This window comes from Pipra filicauda, unplaced genomic scaffold (assembly GCF_003945595.2).
Source record: "Pipra filicauda isolate LSUMZ 115617 unplaced genomic scaffold, ASM394559v2 scaffold306_size1276767_pilon, whole genome shotgun sequence".
NCBI lineage: Eukaryota > Metazoa > Chordata > Aves > Passeriformes > Pipridae > Pipra > Pipra filicauda.
Window position 1 is genome coordinate 613130 of NW_024104428.1, and position 22466 is coordinate 635595.

The 22466-nt window shown below is 47.7% G+C and overlaps 1 protein-coding gene and 1 long non-coding RNA gene across 3 annotated transcripts in view; one reads left to right on the top strand and one right to left on the bottom strand.

Moving 5' to 3' along the window:
* Nucleotides 1-6562, top strand: part of GJA5 (gap junction protein alpha 5) — an 18974-nt gene extending 12412 nt beyond the window's left edge. For both annotated transcript variants that reach the window (XM_039383362.1, XM_027719187.2), the window contains exon 2: nt 3704-6562. In XM_039383362.1, the coding sequence (XP_039239296.1) occupies nt 3752-4861 (1110 nt within the window). In that variant the 5' untranslated portion in view covers nt 3704-3751 and the 3' untranslated portion in view covers nt 4862-6562. The remainder of the gene's footprint in view (nt 1-3703) is intronic.
* Nucleotides 1-20008, bottom strand: part of LOC120323642 — a 21493-nt gene extending 1485 nt beyond the window's left edge. Inside the window, exons 1-3 of the long non-coding RNA XR_005564301.1 lie at nt 19652-20008; nt 17880-17970; nt 11493-11676 (exon numbers count right to left, since the gene is read on the bottom strand). This is a non-coding gene — a long non-coding RNA (uncharacterized LOC120323642). The remainder of the gene's footprint in view (nt 1-11492; nt 11677-17879; nt 17971-19651) is intronic.
* Between the last annotated feature and the right edge of the window lie 2458 nt (nt 20009-22466).

The following is a 22466-nucleotide window of genomic DNA, read 5'->3' on the forward strand; positions in this document are numbered from 1 at the left end:
AGCAGCCAGTGGCTGTGAGCAGTGTGAGCCAGCCTGGCGTACCAGCAGGTGCTGTCCCCACTGGGGTATTTTTATCGTGGAATTTGGCAGTCACAAGGCAGCCCGGAGCTGAGCAGACTCCAGGCTTGGCCTGTGGTGTGATACTCAGTTTTCCCCAGCTTTAGTAGCATTCCAGGTGATGATTAAGCTGGGTCTGTGCCAAGCTGCACTGGTCTTTGTCGCACACGCGTTTCCCGGTGCCAAGATCCCATGACTGAGCACAGCTCCGGTGTTGATCCAGCAGGAAGCTGTCAGCCAGAAGCATGGCAGGGCAGCGGCGCAGCCCACAACTGCACATGAATATGCATGGCCCTGCTGTCAAGACTCTCTTCTATCAGGTGCTGAGACCCCACAAAGATACCCAGAGGTATTTTTTGCCGAGTCAAACCAGAGCGCGACCAGATTTGCCCAACTGAGCCCAAACTACAAATATAAAAGGCTGCAGATGCTCAGACACTGAGAGGTCAAAGCATTCGAGGGCAACAGTAGTCTGGGAATGAGGAAAGAGAACTATATGGAAAATTCCCAAGAATAGTAAAGCCCTGAGGAGAAAGGCTGGGTCAGTGGCAGCTCTGCATAGCCAGGAAAAGCTGTCAGGAAGGTGACAACGATCCCTTCTTTTCTTGCTGGCAGCAGAGAGATAGATGCTTTAGAAGACCCTTGGTCTGGCACTCCAAGAATAGCTCGGCAATAACTATCAAATATCTAAGCCAAAAACACTGCTCTAGGAAGGAACATCCTTCTCTTGGTTTCCAAAACCCATTCTCCTGTGGCCACCTACTCCCTTGCAGCAGCCACCTCAGCTCTCTCTGGGGCTGTAGCAGGATGATCAGGAGGCATCTCTGGGCAGTCCCTCCTTTAGACAGTCTGTGGAGGGGAAGACAGAGGAAATGTCCCTATTGTCTAGCCTAAGCCTCATGACTGCCAGCTTTGGATCCTTCTGATTTACAGCCTCTTAAAAAATTCTGTGCGTGTGTGAGACAGGTGAATTACTGTTCTTCTCGCATTCATTAACAATTTTTATTTCTGGACTCCTCCTGCGCTTACTTTTGCTTTACTTTGTGTTCTGCACATTCTGATTTTTACAATTTGCAAGTGCCTAGGTTTAGTGGCCTTCCCTGAGGAACACAAGCCATAGTAAAACCCCAAACAACCTGCACACAGTAGAACTGATGGGAAGAGGGGCTTAGTTTGTGACTGTACATCCCTGTGGCAGGAAGGAACACTCAGACTTTGCAAAGCCATTTTTTGCTCATTTTTGTGCTAAAAACTGTGTTCATTTTTGTGCTAAACAGCGAGGCGAGACAAGAAAAGGCAGCTGCCAGCTAACGACAGCAGGAGCACTAGGGGCACCTGAAAACAACATAAATTCACCTGGATAAATGAGGGCACCCACCACTGTCCATGCTGTCTTGTAAGGAGTATTCCACACATACAGTTGTGCTACAGCATAAAGACATTGATTGGACACACCTATATATTGAACTGTAGGTAGCTGGTTGCCTTGTCTGCACTCTGGGGGGAAAAGACCAAACATACTGATTTCAGCACCACAGGCTGTAAATATTTCCCATCACTGATTTATCTGCCTGTATTGAATCCCCTGGTGCTCCTGGAGTGGAGCCATATGCTAATTTCTCCAGAATGCAGTAACTGCACTAAAGCTATTTCAGAAGGTAAGACAGACCCACTCACTCACCAGTTTTCACCAGTGCAGACAAGAGGAGCCAGAAAGACCAGCTGATTTTCTGTGTTACTGCTCCTCCAGCTCTGGGCTGGCAGCAGATGAAACATTCTTCATATGCCAAGGAGCCACCAGGATCTGCATCAGCATGATTGCAGCACGCCTGCCAGAGCAGGACAGAGCCAAAGCCCATCCTTTGCTTTCTGGTATGTCCCTTCTCCCTCCTCACACAGCCTCTGACAGCTGGTGGGGCAGCAAGTGGCCACCTCCCTGTCTCCTTACCCGGGCAACCCTCACCTTTCCACAGGGCAGCCCTCAGAAGCACCAGGAATTTAAGGATTCAACTTTTGATCTTTTGCCCCATCCATCCTTGCAGATGGACACACAGCACACGAACAAGCGGTGGCATAAATCACCGTGTGTGCTGCTACATTAAACGACATCACTCACACAACCAGAGGAGGGGATGTGGCTTCCCCAAAAAGTCTGTCTCTCTGTTCTTCAGCTTTTGCTCACAGGGAAATCTACACAGTATTGCTGCAGTAAATTTTCAGCTTTTAACAGTGTCTACTCTCCACAGACGTTCTTTGCACCATAAAAATAATTGGCTCTTAAAGGCAGGACAAGGGACAATAAAGGAGAGTTAACAATTTGGTCCTACGGCTTCGGGTTTTACCTTGACTAGAGCTTTTAATATTTCATTATGATGATTATTTTTACATTTACTTATTAAAATGCTGTTTTCCAAAAGAGTGACTGTGAGAGAACATGATCTCCAAGGTAATACTGAACATTTTATAGCACCTAGCCCTTAAAGCACAAGGGAGAGCTTTGCAGTGCCCTGGGAAGGCAAGTATGGGGAGTATAACTGGATCAAATGATTGCTCAAGCACTCCCACAGAGCCCCACAGAAGATGAATTAAACCCATTGCTACCTTTTTATGCATGAGGTTAAGTAACTTGTCCAGAAACAGTCTGTCAGAGTCAGAAACAAACCTGAAGCAGGCTGTCCTGCATCTTCACTTTGCAATCTTACTGCCAGTCCACCAAACCTTTCCTCTCATCAGACCGCCTACCAACAGCACTTCCCAGGAATTGCTGATCCTTGGGAGGCACTTCAAAGGAGGTTTTTTTTTCCTTTGTTTGTGTCAATTGAACTGTGAATTTTGCCTCGGAACTTCAGAAGAGAGGAAGGAGCGAGACCAACCATTTAGATTTTGCAGCAGTTCCCTCTCAGAGAGGCGCGAGAGGGTGGCAGAGGATTAGGTTTGCAGGATGACACAGCTCCCCAAAACATCCGAAAATTGAAAACTAAACACTTGCAGCTGGAGACACTGCAAAACCAAAGCAAAACCCATGGACAGGGGCAGGTGGGCAACAGAAAGGTTTTCTTTGCATTTCTCTCAGTGGTGGCATCGAGCTCATAGTTGAAGCTCAGAGCTGTGAGCACTTCACGTTCCAGCTGTTGGTGCAGGCATTACACAAAGGCAACATATGAAAGTGCCAAGGCACTGCTCAGCCCAAGCTGTAGGCTCCAGTCCTAACTCCCAGGGGATCAGCCCACTAAGGATTCCCCAGAGCACAGTTTGCAGACAAATGAGTGCAGCTTTAACTACGCAGCGGATGCAACATGCAGACCACAGTGAAAGGACTTTCTGAACCAAGAATACATCTGGCTCACCCTCAAGGTTTTGGCAGCCCATTTATTAGGTTGCAGCTGTGCTATGCAAAAAAAGATCACTTTTTGTCGCAGTAGCTGAATTAAAAAACAAACAAACCCAACACGTTGTTTTCAGTGGGTATGAAACAGAGTTTTCAGCAAACCAGACCTCATTCATTTCAGGTCAAATGAAAACATTTCTTGTGACACAAAACAAACCATTTCACTCCATGCATTATCAGCTGGGCAGTCCCTAACCCTCCTTAGAACCACTCTCTTCAACCCTCCTTAGAACCACTCTCTTCTGTTTGCTCCCACAGAGGCTGTGTCCAATTCTCAAGACTTCTCACCCCTCCCGGTGAGCAGAAATGGGGGACTGGAGTTTCCTGGGAGAGTTCCTCGAGGAGGTCCACAAACACTCCACAGTGGTGGGGAAGGTCTGGTTGACCGTGCTCTTCATCTTCCGGATGCTGGTGCTGGGCACGGCAGCCGAGTCCTCCTGGGGGGACGAGCAGTCTGACTTCATGTGTGACACCCAGCAGCCTGGCTGCGAGAACGTCTGCTACGACAAGGCTTTCCCCATCTCCCACGTCCGCTTTTGGGTCCTCCAGATCATCTTTGTCTCCACCCCGAGCCTGGTGTACATGGGCCACGCGATGCACACAGTGCGCATGGAGGAGAAGAGGAAGATGAAGGAGGCAGAAATGGAGGCCCGAGAGATGAAGAACGGTGGTGACACATACTACCAGCAGAAGTGCTCCGTGCCAGAGAAGGCTGAGCTGTCTTGCTGGGATGAATCAGGAGGCAAAATCATACTCAGGGGCAGCCTGCTGAACACCTACGTCTACAGCATTTTGATCCGGACTGCCATGGAAGTGGCCTTCATTGTGGGACAGTACGTCCTGTACGGGATCTTCCTGGAGACCCTGTACATCTGCCAGCGGGCACCTTGCCCCCACCCCGTCAACTGCTACGTGTCCCGTCCCACGGAGAAGAACGTGTTCATCGTCTTCATGCTGGCTGTGGCCGTGCTCTCCCTGTTCCTCAGCCTGGCCGAGCTCTACCACTTGGGCTGGAAGAAAGCCAAGGAGAGGTGCTCCCGCTCCTACAAACCCAGCCCCAGCACGGCCCCCGCCAGACTGGAGTCTGCCCCACAGGCAGAAAGGGCCCAGATGTACACTCCCCCGCCGGATTTTAACCAGTGCTTGTCAAGTGCCAACGGGAAGTTCATCAGCCCCTTCAGCAACAAGGTGGCCTCCCAGCAGAACACCGCCAACTTCGCCACCGAGAGGGTCCACGGCCAGGAGGACGCTGCTGGTGAAGGGCCTTTCATGAAGTCCAGCTACGTGGAGAGTCCGGAGGTGGCCAGTGAAAGCGCAGCACCCTCCTTCCCCGAGAACTACTTCAACGAGAAGCGCCGGTTCAGCAAGGCCAGCCGTGCCAGCAGCAAGGCGAGGTCGGATGATTTGTCTGTGTGACCTGTCTCCAGCAGGGGCGAGGAGAAGGGGCAGCCCCAGCCCCCAGTAGAACTTCTGCAAAGTGGACTCCAAACTCTTGCCACTAACCTCTCTGTGTTAACGCCCTCTCGCTCCTTTCCAGCGAACATCATCGTTACACTGCTCTCACAGCTTAAGGCAGGGACAGCCACTGGGATACAGGCACTGAAGAGAGGCACCAACCTCGGGATGGGAAGCCCTCAGACGTATTTTTTGTCATGGGACCCAGAGGGATTAGAAATTCCCATCCTTAGCCTGGTAGAGCACAGGCCAGCAGCCTCCTGAGCTGCCCAGTGGCTATCCACCCAGACACTGTATTCAACAGACTGACTGGACCTCAAACCCCTCACATCTTCTTTGGTCTCTATTCAACATTTGCAACATCAGTTTGGCAATTTCACTGAGCTGAAGCTTCTCTCACCTGCAGGGAGCAGAAACACACCAGTCGGCTTTCTGAAAGAAAGACTTTCTCATCTGCTTTTTTCTGGCCCTTTCTAACCTTCCCTTTCTCTGCCTGAGCCCAGATATTTTATACCAGTTTACCTTACACAATAAATCCTACTTGAATTTTTTGACACTGTGTATATAGCAACTCTTCACCATTAATAAAGACATCTGTGCTCCCCCCAGCACAGCTGCCTCATGCCTAACATTGGAATCCCTTCCTCATTCCCAAGTCAGGGCAGCAGACTGGCCCCAGGGAAATCACTTAGATGACCAGTTGATGAAGACCAGGGAATTTTCCCAAGATACTTATGTCATCAATTCTAAGCAAGACATCCATTAACAGAAAGACAGACTCTCCTGTGAGAACAGATATCTTCCTAGTAAAAAAGAGGAATTACCATGTGGAAACAAAGTGAGTTCCCCCTTTTTAAACTCATCTTTCAAGCAACGTGAATGCTGCTGAAAGGGTGCTGCCAGCTGCCCACTTGAGAGAAAAGCATCCTCTGTTTATCTGGTACGGCCTGTGTCTTCTCACCAACCTACCAAAACACTTCAGCATCTTTTGCAAGGAGCAAGAGGCTTCTCCAGGTCCTGCACATCATGCACATCGTCGTCTTGGCTGCTCTCTCAAGCCAATCAGCACAAGTCATTTGTCCTCACAGCAAGTCCCTGCTCTGCTATCAGGTCATCATCTCCACTCCATCCCTAGCACACGTGGCATAAGAAATCACCCATGGGCTGGGTCTTTCCACCGCTGTTGCCTCTCAGGGCAACCACTGGGGCCCAGCACTGCGCAGTGAGTCTGGTGTGGGAGGTCTGTAGGCAGCTCCCATTCGAGATATGTTTTACCAGAGCTGACATCCCTCTGGTAAAGCTACCTGCTAAACAGAGCTAAGCTGCTCCCTGCTGTTTACCCCATGCTGCCCTTTCAGGCACGGGCCACAGCAGGGTTCCCAACACTGGACTGCACGAGCCAGTGGCCAGGGACCAGCTTAGGAGGGGACCGAGCCATTCCCTCTCTTAGGGCCACTGAAAGGCATTGTGAGTCATTGCTCCTGATACATAGTTAGCTTTGGTACAGTTCCCTGTACACATACATACATGCTCACACACTCAGAGGGGGGAAAACCATTTTTTTTTTTTCCATTTGTAAGTTTTTATATATTTGTATTTTTTAATCCTGAAAAGGCCCGTGTGTTCTCCTTAACATGTGTTTTTAGTCAATCGTGTCTAGGTTTCTCCTAATAAAGTTCTAACTCCATCTCTCCTTGTTGATGTTTCTCCTCTCACATGGCTGAGAACGAGCTCTAGCATCGATCAGGCTGCCCGCCAGCCTCTGCTGCTCAGAGATCACAAAAATTCCCATCGCCCAGAGTGGCAGGAATGAGGGGAGGGTTTGGCCAGGGGGATAAATAATAAACATTGGGAAATGATTGATTGACTGGCTAACAGAAACCCCCTCCAGCTCCCCTGCCTGCCTTTGCATCACCAAGGAAAACTGGGAAGAGCTGGTCAGAGGGCAGAGCTTCCATCCTCTAGCAATGGAAACGCTCGACCCTTGCATCTCCTGGCACATCTCTGCACCCAGAGAGGTCACCTGTGATGGGAGGCCAACTCAGCAGGGAGAGGGCAGCAAAACCTGTGCCCCAAGCATCTGACTGCTTTTCCATGAAGTAACAGGGCCCTGATGTCTTTTTAAGAGACAAGGTCATGAGAGGCATTGAAAATCCACTAACCATCTCTGCAGCGTTCCTGTGGGTACTCAAATCTCTTAAGACAGAGTTGCCCAGCCCACAGAAAATCCCTTTCTTCCCCCAGCTATGCCTCTTCTCTGAACTTCATCCTTTGCTCCCACTTTGCAACTTTCACAGGCTCTTTCCTTCTGACCTTGCATCCCTCTGTCCATCCAAAGGAAGTGCCTTTCCTCCCTTTCTCCACACGACCTCCCACCCCTTGGGACTCTACAGGCTGGGAAGATGGAGACCAGTAAAGTACTGGGTCCCAGGAAGGAGCCTGAGAGGGGGCATAAAGAATGAATTCAGAATTCAGTGAGGACACTGGGACAAGGATCTTTAACTGTGTTAGAAACTACAGGGACCCTTTGAGACTGGTCTGGGGATTTTCAGCCCAGAAGTGAGGATACCATCTGAGCTCCCACAGCCACAAAATGCCACGAGAAGGCAGGATTAGGCTGCAGGCCTTGGGTGTTTAATTGGCATTTGCACGGCCCTGAGCATGCCTATCCCATAGGGTGCCACCTTGCCGGGAGAGACATGCAATGAGGAAGTCAAGGAGCACTCCCCTTGGAAAACTTGGCTATTGAGTGATATTGCTGTTTAGTAGAGCCACTCAAGCATGAACCCAGGCCTTGTTTAATAAACTGTTCTTCGTTTAAAACAAGCAGTAGCCCAAACTTTAAAAGCTCTGAGCTACAGTCTCTGCTGGGGAGCAAGAGGGAAAAAGAGGATAGGGATGTCCTCTGTGCCATGTCAGACCTCTACGATCCAAGCACATTCACAGGTGGCATTTTGGTGATTTTTGTGACCACAGGAATACAACCATCGCAGCTCTCTGTTTCCCATACTAGAGATGGCATGGATCCAAGCAGGTGATTTCCCTCTGCCACTCATTTCTTAATGCCATTTCTTCTCATGGTTCTGTCCTCTAGGTATAACAAGTGGGGAATATTTGATGGATTGATGTTTGCACTGGCTGACAGACCACAAACTTGTGATTCTTGGAATCCACTGTCAAGGCTGGCCAGGCTATCACACCATAACAGGAGCACATTTACCTCAGGTTGGCCTGTCCTTTCAGACAGATTTAGTATGTCTTGCTCTGTACCAGATGGATGGGTGGACAACCTTATAGTTGTGACCTGAATCAACATTATATATTAAGTTCAGTCCTTGGATAGGCACTCAATCTTTAAATAGCAGCATTACAAAGACCTCTGAGAGGGAGACAAGAGAAAACGTGAGAGCTTTTCATTCTGCTCTTGTCCCTCTTTTCTCCAGGGTCTTACCTGCTGTGGTCTGCTCAGACTGTCAGAACTCTGAATTCTCCAGCAGCAGCTGGAACCAACATTTGACAGAAACACCATCCCCAGTCATCTCCTTGGTCAGCACACCTCAAATCATTTCCTTCTCTAACTGATGTTTGAAGGAGTCAGAAGTCAGTTCTGATCTACAGCTTGTGCTGATCAGCTGCTGAGTCTAAGATAGCAGGATAGGGAAACATGCATTTCAACAGGCCCTCAAAACAGAAATACTTAATGCTATAAAAGGAAAATCTATATTTAAAAATACATAGAATGCCAAAACTAATAAAGTAATGAATTGAGACAAGGCCATGCCTCTAAGTTCCTCTCCATGAACAGCACGGTGGGACAGCTGAGCAGGCCAAGAGACAAATGAGGGAAAAATTGAGAGAGATACTTAAAATAATGGCACGTGGGTCAAGCAAGTTGTATCTTATTTCAGAATATGTGAGCAAGGCAAAACTCAAACAAACTCTATGGTGGTAACACTTCAGACAGTTAAAAGGGAATAGGTAAAAAGATGAAAAAGATGATAGACTACACAATCTGCCCTCAAACACTCCTCCATGAAATATCGCTGAGGCCAAGGAATTAGGAAGACCCAAAACCCAAAGAATAAAAGCACTGTGTGTCCGTAGGAATGGGAACATGCTTGACTGGACTGCAAATGGCCAAAGAACGCAAAAATTCACAATTCAAAAAGTCAGCATAGCACAGACAACGCTGCTGCCTCCCGGGAAGGCTGGGACTAACACAGGCACGAGGGGAACTGCTGCTCCCAGGGGAGCTCCCTCTGCCTCTGCTCCCTTGGGAGGCTCTCAGCAACCACACAGTCTGACCAGAGGGATGCACAGGCTCTGACTGCCCCCAGGGGATTCCAACACCTCATCCCAGCAGGGGTTACTACAGAAGGGGATCCTGCATAGGGTTGATGCCAGCTTTTGCACACATTTGTGAACAAAAGTGCAATGTTTCAGTGATTTGGGTTACCAGCTGCAGCAGAAGTGTGGATGGACTGAGAATGAGGATGGAGAGTGGCAGCTTTATAAGATACACTTTGCAGGGGGAAGAACTGTGACTCTGAAGTGCAAAATTAATAGCTTTGCTTTTGCCTGAAGTGTTCATTGCTTATATGGTCTAGATGATTAAAGATCTTTCTGGGGAGCACGGGAATTGCAATACCATACATATATAACATTGTCATGAAAATATGATGACAGAAAAAGAAAGAGAATCAAATGAGCTTGTAACACTCACTCCAGCCAAATAATGCAGAAATGCTTCATTTTTTCTTCAGTGAACATTGGTTCACATTTTGAAAAATGAATTTACTGAGACCACATTCACATACCACCACTGGTTTCCCACAGACATTTGAGCAATTGAGTTTGACGGGCAACAGAGTTCTCAGAAAGTAAATGTCAGTCAAGGACACTAAATTTTAGATTCATATGGGCCAATATCCACCCCAGAGGCAGCTCTGTGCTCCTCCAGCCGTCGGGAAGCACAAACAGTATTGTGTAACCAATCCTGCCAATCCCAAACCAAACCAAACACCTCCGCTGGAGACTACATGCAAGAAATTCTCACCAAAAGACATTTTAAAGACCTCATTGCAGTTACAACTTCCTTGGAGGGGAAGAGGAGGGGCGGGAACTGATCTCTGCTCTGTGGTGACCGGTGACAGGACTTGAGGAAAGGGTGTGAAGCTGAGGTGGGGGAGGTTTAGGTTGGACATCAGGAAAAAGTTCTTCACACAGAAGGTGGTTGGGCACTGAAGCACACTCTCTGGGGCAATGGTCACAGCACCAAGCCTGTCTGAGTTCAAGAAGCATTTGGACAACACTCTCAGGCACGTGGTGTGACTCTTGGGGTATCCTGTGCAGGGCCAGGAGTGGGACTCGATGATCCTTGTGGGTCCCTTCCAACTCAGCATTTTCTGTGATTCCATGAATATACTCTGGTGTCAGCATAAAACAAATTCCCCTTCCTCTTAATGCAGTTTGCCACGCCAGGCTTCACAGCCAACCTACTAACACAAATCCAGCAGTCTCTGGATGAACAAAAGCAATTATTCCACATTTGCTGGGAAAAAAGTATTTCCCCAGAGCAAGTCAGGAAGCAAAACTCAGAAAAACTGCAATATTTACATGTTCCTTTGGAATTATTTCTGGACAGAGGCCTGTAGGACTGCAAAAACCAAGTCCCCTGCAGAGCACTGTTATTTTCTGAGAGGACATCTCCATCTCCTGGAGCTGGATCACAGCGGGGAGTAGCTCTGGGATTACTCAGAGCTGGGGCTTGTGACTCACTATTCATACGCAAAAGCTCCTCTTTATCATAAAGTTATTTTAGAGAGGAAGGGGTAAAACAGATGGGGCCAAGCTAGAGATCAAAATCTCACCAGAGAGTTAAATTTCATGCTGGTGTCGGACATGGACCTAATCTTAAGAAGGCATGTCGATGACGGTCAGCTATATGACAACACAAAGAATGCAAAAGGCACATCGAAAGATTTTCCTAGAAATTGGATATGGGTGGGTAGGCCACGACATTTTTAACAACGGCCCCAGCAAAACCCAACACTCTCATATTCAGCTGCATGCGAGGTTTCACTAGAAATCATGTTAACCACCAGCTCCTACCCTTAAAAGGAATCAGATTAGCAGCAAGAGGCAAGCCTGAGGTCAGAAACTTGCTGCTATTTGTTTGGGTTTGTTTTTTAAGTAAATGCCGTGCCAGCTCTTCAGCCTGGGAACGAAGTTTGAGGTTGAAAAGTGCTTCTGACAGAACCAGTTTGATGGGTGCCAGGCTTCAGGCAAGACTTTTCAGAAACAAGTGCCTAAAATTAGCCATTGTTAAATCATATAGTCCAACAAAACCACGTTTTCTTCCCACCTTTCTTTTCTTCCACTTCAGCCCAGATTCAAAAAAGCACTTAGGTACACATGCATAGCAGAAATTACCATCATCTTTGCTACATAACAGGGACTGTTGACCCAAAAATACAGGTGGCAGCTGCTATTCACAGAAAAATGTGCTTTTTTTCCAATTCATATTCATTTTCCACAGTCGATTCAATTAATTTTTTTCAATCTTTACAGATCACGAGAACTCTTTTCTCACCTGTTTTCCCCCCTGAAATTAGGCTTTGGATTGTTTTTCCCTTCTGTGGTCTTGTATTTTGTTAGGACATAGCTACAGTTTGCTCTCCATATTTCCAGCTTCTCCAGATTCCTTTTACCTCTGACATTTCCAGAGAAACACCAAATTCGAGGACTTCCTGAGAAGTACATTGAAGTGCCCAGTCCTAAATCAACAATAAAGACATTCATTAAATGAAAGAGAACTCAGAACAATCCTCACTGACTCCTGATGGAGATCTCTGACCAGTCAAGCACATCACAGCTCCCAGCACAGTGAGGTACCTGAGAGCTCAAGATCATCAAAGCAAAAACACACTGAGACACTTCAGCCCTTTCCCTCTCCTAGTGCACATCTGGGGGTAAGGTGAACAGCCTGCTGTCTATGGTGCAAATAGGTTATGGGGTCTATAAAGGTGTGCACTGGTACTAACAGAAGTTACTGACCCCACTGGAAATTATTGGTTAAGGTCCTCTCCCCTACACGAAGCAGACAGTCAGACCAGCCACCCCAGCATTAAAACCTACAAATCTGTGAGAAATTCACTGTGGTTGATACACTGCAGTTCATAAGGACTACTTTTTGTCCACAGTGCTGTTGTTTGTTTCAGTCCATTTAGCAATATTCATCAGCTCCCCACTTCAAATTAGGATAACTGAGAGTAAGAGAACACGCAGTAAAGTTTTTTACTAAGGGAGACGTGCCCCATTCCTTTCTCCAACTCATGTGTTGACCCTGTTGACTTGTAGTCATGCTTTACCAGGAATCTTTCTCCAAAAATGTCAAATGCATCGTAAAAAACGTTGTGCTTTCACTTTCTTACAGGCTTACTGTCACTGAAGATTTTAAATCACGTTTCTCTTCCCATTTATTCTATTATCTCATGAGGGAAAGATATTAAACTCCAATTCTAAGGCTGTTTTGCCTCTGAACCTTTTTCATGGCCAAACCCACAGATACTAAAGCCTCTAGAAAAACCCGTTTGTGTCAACCATCCTTAAAATAAATACTAAAACACAGACTTAGGACAAAACCAATGTTAACCATACCATTGTCTGGGATACTTCAAATTCTTCCTCTCGAGGAATCTCAGTCACCCGCATTAAATGACTCCCAGTTGAGACATGAGAACTGGCAGCAGCGTGAATACCCACGGAGCACTGGCTGGTACAGCTGACAGCCAGATGGGATCAGAACAGCAGCAAAAGATAACACTGAGCCTGGACAAGCAGTTCTGGCACCAGTCTGAAAATTTGGAGAGTGCCCTCAGGTTCCAACCCCAGCAGCTTTTGCGTCTGACAACAGGCGAGTCACCTTTGCTTGCCTGAAATTCCCACCTGGAGAAATAATACAGTGGCCCTTGCCTCCCACTAGGGAGGTGCTGAGATCCGACAGGAATGAAATGCCCTGAGATAGACAGTAGGTGTACAGGGGAACCAGAACAAAAAACCTTTTGTGTCCTAAGAAAAATCCGTTGCAGAGGAAGAGAAATTAGGATAAAAGAGTTTAAACCCCGTGTCTTGAGCTGCCAGTGTGCGCACCCATGTAACATGCACGAAAGCAGCAGGACCATTTCCATTTTGTAATAGCTGTGTTTTCATAACCATAAGGGTCCAGAGCTGTCAGGAAAGACCTGAAGGAAAGGTTGTATCTGTCATTCAAACAGCTACTAATATATTTTGAGAAGCAGCTGAGCTCTTGCATATACAAAGCCTTCTGCACGTACTTTGCTACCTCACAGCCTTCCTGGAGAGACAGGGAATAAGTGTTATTCCCATCTGCCGAAAGATAATCTGAGTTTGAATGGCCTACTGAACGCTGCATGAGAAATTACGCTGACTTTGATTCAGCTCAAGTTCCCAGTGCTCCCTCCACGATTCTCACTGTGCATCAGGACCCAGTTTCGAGTTCATTGCCTTCACGTTTTGAATTAGCACCTACCGTCTGCATACAAATGCACTATTTGCAGCTAAAATTTGTACGGCTTTCAAAACGTGGGAAAACTCTCAGAAGAGATGCAGCTCAGTCCCCCCAGCACAGTTGCATGACTTGGGCTCCTGTGTGCTGTTCCCTGCTTTGCCACGGATTCAGAGCACCACCAGGGCACACTGTTAAATCTCCTCCCAGCACAGTCTCTCCTGGGTGGGCACTGGGAATCAGAATGATGTGGCTGTGACCTGCTTTGCTCTGTATGGATGGAAGACATCATGGAAATATGAGCCATAAAGTTAATAAGGGATAACTATGTGTTTCTTAATTAAAGTTATCGGCTGCTGCTTTGCACTGGATTTTTCTCACTGACTGCAGGTAACAGCAACATGCATGTCCTTCGTTGATAAACGTAAAAAACCATGGTATGTCTCATCTCTCTGCTAGCTCTTGACACAAGGAGCATTCACCCTATAATTCTGCAACTGGTATCGCTCCAGATGTGGAGACTGCCCAGCCTCTGCCAGAATTCAGCTGGCTTTGTGCTTCCTCACAGCTGGTGGTGGGGACCTGACTGCTGTTGGCTCCCTGGCATTTTACACCATCCAGTGTCTGTATCAGCCTGCTAAGCAAAACAGTTTTTCCATTTGCCCATATGAAACATATTAAAGAGACCTGACATACATTTGCAAATAGGCACTGTAAAAATAAGGTGACAAGACTCAGCGTCTGCTTTGAAGAAGCTCTGGTTTAGGCCAAGTCTGATTTTCACAAACCTGTGAGAAAACCGAGCGGTTTTTAAAAAAGTTGTTTGGGTTTTTACTTTTTTATTTTTTCCAGGATACAAGAGCTGCAGGACCAAGAATAGAAGGATGAGTTATAAGCCTTTCCAAAGCAGAGATTTAGCATGGAAATTCTGACAACCATCAATGCGAGCAATGCCGCCAGGCACCTCTCACAATCCACAGCATCTTTCAAACCTGTCGGGGGTTTTTAGGAAGGGCTAAAAATAAATGCAGAAATGCAGCAATACACACACACACACACACACACACATATATTATTGTTCAAAAAAGAACAGGTGGTCCTGCCAGCAGTGTAAACACAGATGACTCCTGAAAACAGCTCACAAACACCCAGCTGAGCAGCCTTTCCTCACCACGCAAGCAGCATTTCCAGAGCTCTCCTGGGGTTCTCCCAGTCTGCAAGCCATAATCATCTGGGATCATGACTCTCTGTCATGACAAGGCCTGAGGACTTCCAAGCGTCTTGATCTCCCTCACCCGACGTATTCACACAATTCCACCCTCCTGACCTCTCGTGGATTATTGCCCTTCTGAAAATAACACACATGGAACAGCTGGTGGGGCCAGAAATGTCTTAAATGTAAATAGCACAGGTCCCTGAGATGAGTCCTCTATTCTAGCTCTCCACCACTTGATCTGACCCCTATCCTCATATTTACTGAAGTATTTACTGAAGGGGAAAAAGGATCAGTGCACTATGGACAGCCCAGGAGGACTCAAACAGCAAGCCTGGATGGCTGCACGTTGAAACCCACCAGGTACTTCACTAACTTCAGAAAAGGCAAAGAAGAAAACCTGAAGCAGCCCTGGAGTCTCAAAATTTATCTAAGCCTGCAGAAAAAGAAAAGATAACATTTTGGCCCAGATTTAAGTTATGTCTCCCCTGCACACCACAGGAAGAAGACTGATGTCACAGCGTGTATCACACACATAAATCCTTACTCCTTGAGTATGAAACTAGTAATTCTCCCTGAGTATGAAACCATAATGAAACAACTTTGCTAGGAATCCACTTTAAGGCTCAAGGTTATCCCTTTGTAGCCCTTCTCTCCTGGGCATTTCAAAAGAAAGCAAATGTAATTTACACTTGCACCATCTCCTTTAAATTTCATATCATCCCAAAACATTTGGTTTAAACGTATAGTCACAAGAAGTAAATGAGGTGGTAAAGATTGAAAGGGCCAAATGGTTAAAGTGCTGCCACGGGGGAGCACATCTGCCACCACATCAGAGCATCAGCATCTCAGCACAGTGAAAGACTGGCAGCTCTCCCGCCACACCTGGACAGCTCCACTGCATGGACACAGAAAGTCCACCTGATGTGGATGGGAACAGCTGATCCAGCTCGCTTCTGTGCATGGGGAAAACACTCTCTCAAAGCTGAAGAGAAAACTGCCCTGCTGCTATCCCAGAGAGGTGCATAATTGAGCCGGCGTGATGCCGCAGACTCCCGAATGCAGCAGATGGCTGTGGGCATCATCCAGTTTAGGATGACAAAGTTGCAACAAAAGAAAAACAGAAGGTGGGGAGCACATCTTCTGCGCTGGGTTACAGGGCAGGGGATGAACCTTTGCACAGTGGGTGCACAGCCCAGTGCACAGCCGGCCTCCAGCGCTCCCGCCGCCACACTGACAGTGACCAAATGCACAGGTCTCTAAATTAAAAAGAAAAGTAAGGGAAAAAACCCACGTGTTCCCAGGCAAAAGGGACAGGAAACAACTGGTTGATAACCTGTTTCTAAAATCCACAGAAGAAAATCTCCCGAAATGTGCTCGTGGCACCAGCCCTAAACGCAACAACTCCAACTTCCAGGACTCTCACACATAACCTGCAGGAATTTAGAAATTCAATTATGACCTGCAAGAATCAACACACCATTTCACTGCTGGAAGACAAACCACTGATGTGAAAGCACGCAGAAAAAGAGACAAGATGCGTAGATCTGTACAGTGGACCATGAATGGTGTCCTGCAGGGAGGGCTTGGTCTGCGGTGGCACTTAGGAGTTTATTTTTGCCAATTCCACCCCAAAGGATCACAGAAACTAGGAGTGGAAACATTCCTTCCATTTCCCCAGGCGCCTTGCTCACAAAGCAGCTGGCTACAAGGTTCACCACGACAGACAGACCAGAGCAGACAAGAGCGATACAGCTCCACAGGAAGCCACACAGCACACTCGAACAATTTATAAACAAATTTCTGCTCTTTATGAGCACAGTACAGCTTATGTGCCCAGGTTGACTAGTTTATAATAGCCACTGTGGTCACCCATCCTTCCAGGACACAGAGACATCATCATTAGCTCTGCAGCTGGGAATGGCCAAAGCTCTTTTGGCCGCAGGATGCAGCAGCCTGTGATTCTGAACATGAATACTGTGCCAGTTCTTGCCCATTTTGCACCTGAGATTTCAGCAGCCACAATCACCTCAAGGGGCCAGAGTGAAAACACCTTCATTGTACTCAGAGAGCCAGTCATGGGAACATTTTGGGGTGGAAGAAGCACTTGGAAGGGCGGGAAAACACTGTGCTAGAGCAGAGCAGCAGATGCTCCACCCAGGAGTGGCTCTAGCAAGCAAAGCACTTGGCCATTAAGACATATTCCATGCACTCCATGCAGTCCACGGAGCTGCCCCGAAACAGGCACGTGCCCCTCAAGGCTGGGACACAGAGATATGTTTGTCATGAGCTGCTCATGGCTCACTTTGGGCAGTCACAAAGGGCTGGTTCTGCCACCGTCCTGCAGCAGACAGCATCACTGCCAGGCTCCCAGCCCAGCCTGTGTCATGAAGAACTGTGGAAGAACATTTCCAGTTCACCCTCTTTGCTGAGCAAAAAAGCACTTGGGAAAGGAATGAAAGAAGCCAAGGCAATATGCCTGTTTTCTGACCCAAACCAATCCAAGGGAAACAGACCCACCTAACCAAGGGTATCCAAATGTTATTTGTGTCTCTGCCCCACAAGCATTTAACAGTTAATCTGTGATTTACACCACAGAGACCTATAGACTTTTCATAGGATCATAAAATCATAGAATGGTTTGGGTTGGAAGAGGACCTTGAAGATCAACTAGTTCCAACTTCCCTGCCCATGGGCAGGGACACCTTCAACCAGACCAGGTTGCTCAGAGCCCCATCCAACCTGGACATCTTTTACCTTTGTTCAGGGACAATGTGTTCACTTGGTCCAAGAAACAATAAACCACTCAAACTCACGAGGCTAAATTGTTTCTTTGGGGGGTATTTTTTAAGCACTATTTAATTTCAATCCATGTCACGGAACAAAATAATCTAATCATGATAGTTTATCTCACACCTTATCAATGTATCAGCCACAAGATAACTGCGTGACTCATTCAAACTATGAAATCCACTATGACTCAGTTTCCTCTCCCAAGAAAAAGAGGACATAAATGCAAACTTGTCAAATTAGTGTGTCCTGAGGAGTGATATATTTGTGAAGCACTATAAAAAGGCAAATGAGAGCAATGGTGATATTTCCCAAAGATAGTAATCAGTGTAATTTGGTTAAATTCCAACCAAGAGGAAACTTGCCCTCTGCTTTCAGAGGGGAAAGTTTCCTGAAACTTGCTTGTTCATTAGAGTTCATTAACTTCTTTCGGTGGAAAAAAAACTCACCCTGGCTGGCCCTTGGATTAGCCTTCTGCTCCTTGTCTGGTCACAAAATGCAACAGAAGGGTAAAAAATAACAGGTCCTTCGAAAATATTTCTGTAAAAGATGGTGCATCTTAGAATAAATTTCTACACAGTTGGACAAAGAAAAAAAACCAGGGCAACACCATTTGCTAAAAAATTGACAGCCGCCTGCTATTTTGGAGATCTCTCCTCTAATTGCCCACACCTGCTGTGGTGTGGTATATTCTAAAATATATCTCAACAGAAATGCTGCTTGGCAGCAGCCAAGGCCACCCTGGAGGGCCCCCACAGCCCCAGTCTTCACAACTTCACAGGAACCGGGGTTTTCTTCCAGGGTAACATTTGAATGGAAATTCAAATAAATTCACTGTGAGCCTCACTCCCCGTTTCATCCCTGCTCATTTCTGTCACATCACCTCTCTCTCTTCCTCCCTCCCTCTTCTTAAGTACATTTTCCTATTCCCTCTCCTCCCAGCATTCTTGCCCCTCTCACAACACAAGGCTTAGGCTTGATTCCTCCATTTGTTATCTTCTTGGCTTCCGAAACATCGTTTTTCCTTCTCTCTCTCTGCTCTTGTTGTGCCTCTGTGTTTCACATGCTCTGAGCTCAGAAAACTGAGGTAACCCTTTCAGAACTGCACGGCTCCGAGAGACACGAGGAGATCACCAGATTCCCCCATCTGCACGTGCTGGTGTCTGTGCCAACCTCTCACCACCTACAGCAGCTCCTCCCTCTGGCCTTTGTGCAGGTCACCATCCTCTCCCTCCTTCGCCCTCTCCCTGCTCCCTGCAGGCATCTGCTGCCTGTGACCCTTCTGGTGCCTCCAGCCAGAGGTCCTGTGAGCTCTGCTTAAATCAATGCTAGGCACTGCTCCTGAGAGATAAAGGCATTCTTAGAACTGACACTCAAGGAACTTGGTTTCTACACCCAGGTCTTCCTCCCAAACACAACAGAAATTATTCCGTTGTCTTTGCCACGTGTTTCTATGGCATTTGTACTCCAAGGAATGGTTTGAGGACACTTGCCTTTAAAGTCTGGCAAGCACTGAGTCGCTCTGGTGACACAGGTCATAAATAAGTTTCCAATGGGTTCCCCTGGGAGCAGGAGATTCTGGGTCTGTCAAGAGGACATTTACAGGCACGTGCATTCAGCCTGCATTGAGCTGCTTTCCCAGCCTAGATATTCACTTGGCGCTCGTGCCTCGTGTATCCACATGGGGCTCATCTTTTTTCAGGGGCAACCTTATGGGAAACAATCTTGCAACTCTTTTCAGGATTTCTTTTAATTGCCTGCAGTGGTAAAAATGGAAAGCGGGACAGCTGGGAACTAGGGAGAGGTAGATGGGATAGGAGGGTACACTGGGAACAGGGACACCATGTTCTCTGCTCCTCACTGTCCGGGTTGGCCCCAGGCAGCTCAGGCAGCCCTCCTGCAGCAGTGAGGCTGCCAGCACTCACTGCAGGTGCCGAGCATTTGAATTCAGTGGGGCCAAAACCTTTCCTGGTCTCTGTTGCTGTCGATGCCACACCAGCAGCCATGATGGCAGCCCTAGTGTTAAGTGTTTGGTATGGCTTTAGGGTCTCTGCATCACCCACAGCACGCCACTGGCAACAGACCAAAGGAAAGGCAGCAGGAAGCACATGGATACCAGAAAGCTGAGAGTCCAGGCCCACACATTTCAGACAAAGCAGAAAATCAAAATCTTAGAAACAAAGGCAAGACCTGCCCCAGAGGACAGAGGAGACTCCTTTACCTGTGTAACAAACTGTGGGCACTTCACGAGGCCTCAGAGACACCACTGCCTCACTGCAGCAACCTCCACTCAGCAGCTTTCCTGAAGACATCTTTTACTGCAGACATTCTCTTTTGCCCAATCTTCACGACATTTTTCTAGTGTGCTACCTTTCAAAGACACAGTCCACCAGTTCCAGGGTTTTGGGGAATGCTTCAGCTCCCAATAGACAGTGCCTGCTTTCAGGTGGGAAAAACAGGAAGGAGGGAGATAGTGAGAGCAGTGTAGTCAGGTCTGCAATTGTCTATAGCCAAGTTAAAGAACTGATCTTTACAGACAGTAAAATAACTGTTTGATAGCTTCCATCAGCACAAGTAAGAAGAAAGGGAGGAATAAAACAGGTCCTGGGCAACACAGAAATCCAAATCTACTGGAGTCTATAGCATACATAAGGAGGCAGAATGGCAAACAAGGGGGGGACACAGAAATCCCTAATAAATCTAAATCAAGCAGATGTGGCCTAAAAAACAAGGGAACTGACTATTACTTATGCCAGTGACTTCACCACAAAGCCTTGAACCAGAAGGTTCATAGGAACCAAGGTGACAGTAACCTGTTGATTGCTTTATAGTGTCCTATAAAAGCCCAAGAATGCACAGCTCTCTAGCTTTCACATAGATCAGTTACTGTGAGGGTGGTGAGGCACTGGAACAGGTCACCCACAGAACGTGTGGATGCCCCATCCCTGGAAGTGTTCAAGGCCAGGTTGGATGGGACTCTAAGCAACCTTGTCTAGGAGGTGGCATCCCTGCTGATGGCAGGGGGGTTGGAACTAGGTGATCTTTAAGGTCCTTTCCAACTCAAACCATGCTGTGATTCTATGAATCTATTAGCTACTGTGCTAAAAAGATGCTGAATAGAATTGAAGAGTTAATTTGTACAGACTCACTGGTCCTCCACATCACTGCCAGGAGAGAAGAAACAATGGTTTGACGAGACAAGGATTGGAACACGCACCTCCAGACACTGGTTTCACATTCACCCTGGACAGCTTGGCCAAGTACTGCTGGGGGATGCCGACAAACAACGCTGAAGCCCTCCAGGTACCTCAGGTTACATGGCAGGGCCTTGACTTTACCTGCCTCACTGTTGCATCTCATCTCCAATGGCAATGCCAGCACTGTGTTGGCTCCCAAAGCTATGGTGGGAATGAGAAGCCAGACAAGACTAGCTCAGTGCCCACTGCTCCATTCCCAGACTGTCTGCACTTGGGCATCCAAACTGAAAAAGACCTTGTTTAGTAAACTGGCAGTGGAAAAAAGCTTTCATCTAAACAAGAACAACAAACAAATTGTCATTTCCACATTTAGCACCAGCTGCAAAGCTTTGCGGGTGAGGTTAATGGGGTGAGCAAGTACAGGCAGGGAGATAGACAAGTTACAGGTTGAAGCAGAGCTGTTCCCTCTCTCAGCAAAACACTGCCATTAACACCTGAACTAGAGAGAACTAGGAGAGGGAAATTTCTCCCACTGCTGATGCTACATCCACCCAGGCCAATTAAAGATCAAAGCACTGCACAGATGACTGGTGCATGTGAGATCTGAGCCAAAAGAAACACTCTCCCCTTCCCAAAGCTCCCCTCCCCACCAATGCCTGCTAACAGGAGGGCACAAGCAACCAGATGGGGAGGAACCAGGGGACTCTCTCCCTCCTTGCAGGCTCTTCCCTCAGTACTGGATCCAATCCACCTGTAAAGCACCAGCAAGGCTCTTCTGCCTGAGCACACCACTCCCACGGCCCTGGGAGCCTCTGGGGAGAGGGGGGAAATTGGGGGTTTAAAAAAAAATAAATCCCAGCCCAAAAGGGTTTTTCCCATCCGGGAAGCTGCACAGAATCACAGATTCAATTAGGCTGGAAAAGACCTCTAGGATCATCGAGTCCAGCCTATGACCGAGCACCATCATGGCAACTAGACCATGGCACTGAGTGCCACATCCAGTACTTTCCTTAAACAGCTCCATGAACGGTGACACTTCCCTGGGCAGTCCATTCCAATGTCCAGTGACCCTTCCTCTGAAGAAATTCCTCCTAATGTCCAACTAAATCTCCCCTGCCATACCTTGAATTTGTTTCCTTGTGTCCTGTCACTTGTTATCTGGGAGAAGAGACTCCTCTCAGGAGTTGTAGAGAGTGACAAGGTCACCCCTGAGCCTCCTTTTCTCCAGGCTGAACAGCTCCAGCTCCCTCAGCCACTCCTCTTAACACTTGTGCTTCAGACCCTTCCCCAGCTCCACTGCCCTTCTCTGGACATGCTCCAACACCTCAGTGTCTTTCCTGGAGTGAGGGCCCAGAGCTGGACCCTCACCAGTGCTGGGTACAGGGGGACAATCCCTGCCCTGATCCTGCTGGCCACACTATTCCTGGTACAGGCCAGGATGCCATTGGCCTTCTTGGCCCCCTGTGCATACACCGGCTCATGTCCAGCAGCTGGACTGTTTTCCAGCTGCTCTTCCCCAAGCCTGTAGTGCTGTATTGGGGTTACTGTGTCCAGTTCTGGGCCCCTCAATTCAGGAAGGATATTGAGGTGCTGGAGCAGGTCTAGAGAAGAGCAACCAGGCTGGTGAAGGGACTGGAGCACAAGTCCTATGAGGAGAGGCTGAGGGAACTGGGGCTGTTCAGCCTGGAGAAGAGGAGGCTCAGGGGAGACCTCATCACTCTCTACAACTCCCTGACTCCCTACAACCGTAGCCAGGTGGGGATTGGTCTCTTTTCCCAGGCAACTCTCAGCAAGACAAGAGGGCATGGTCTTAAGCTGTGCGAGGGGAGGTTTAGGTTG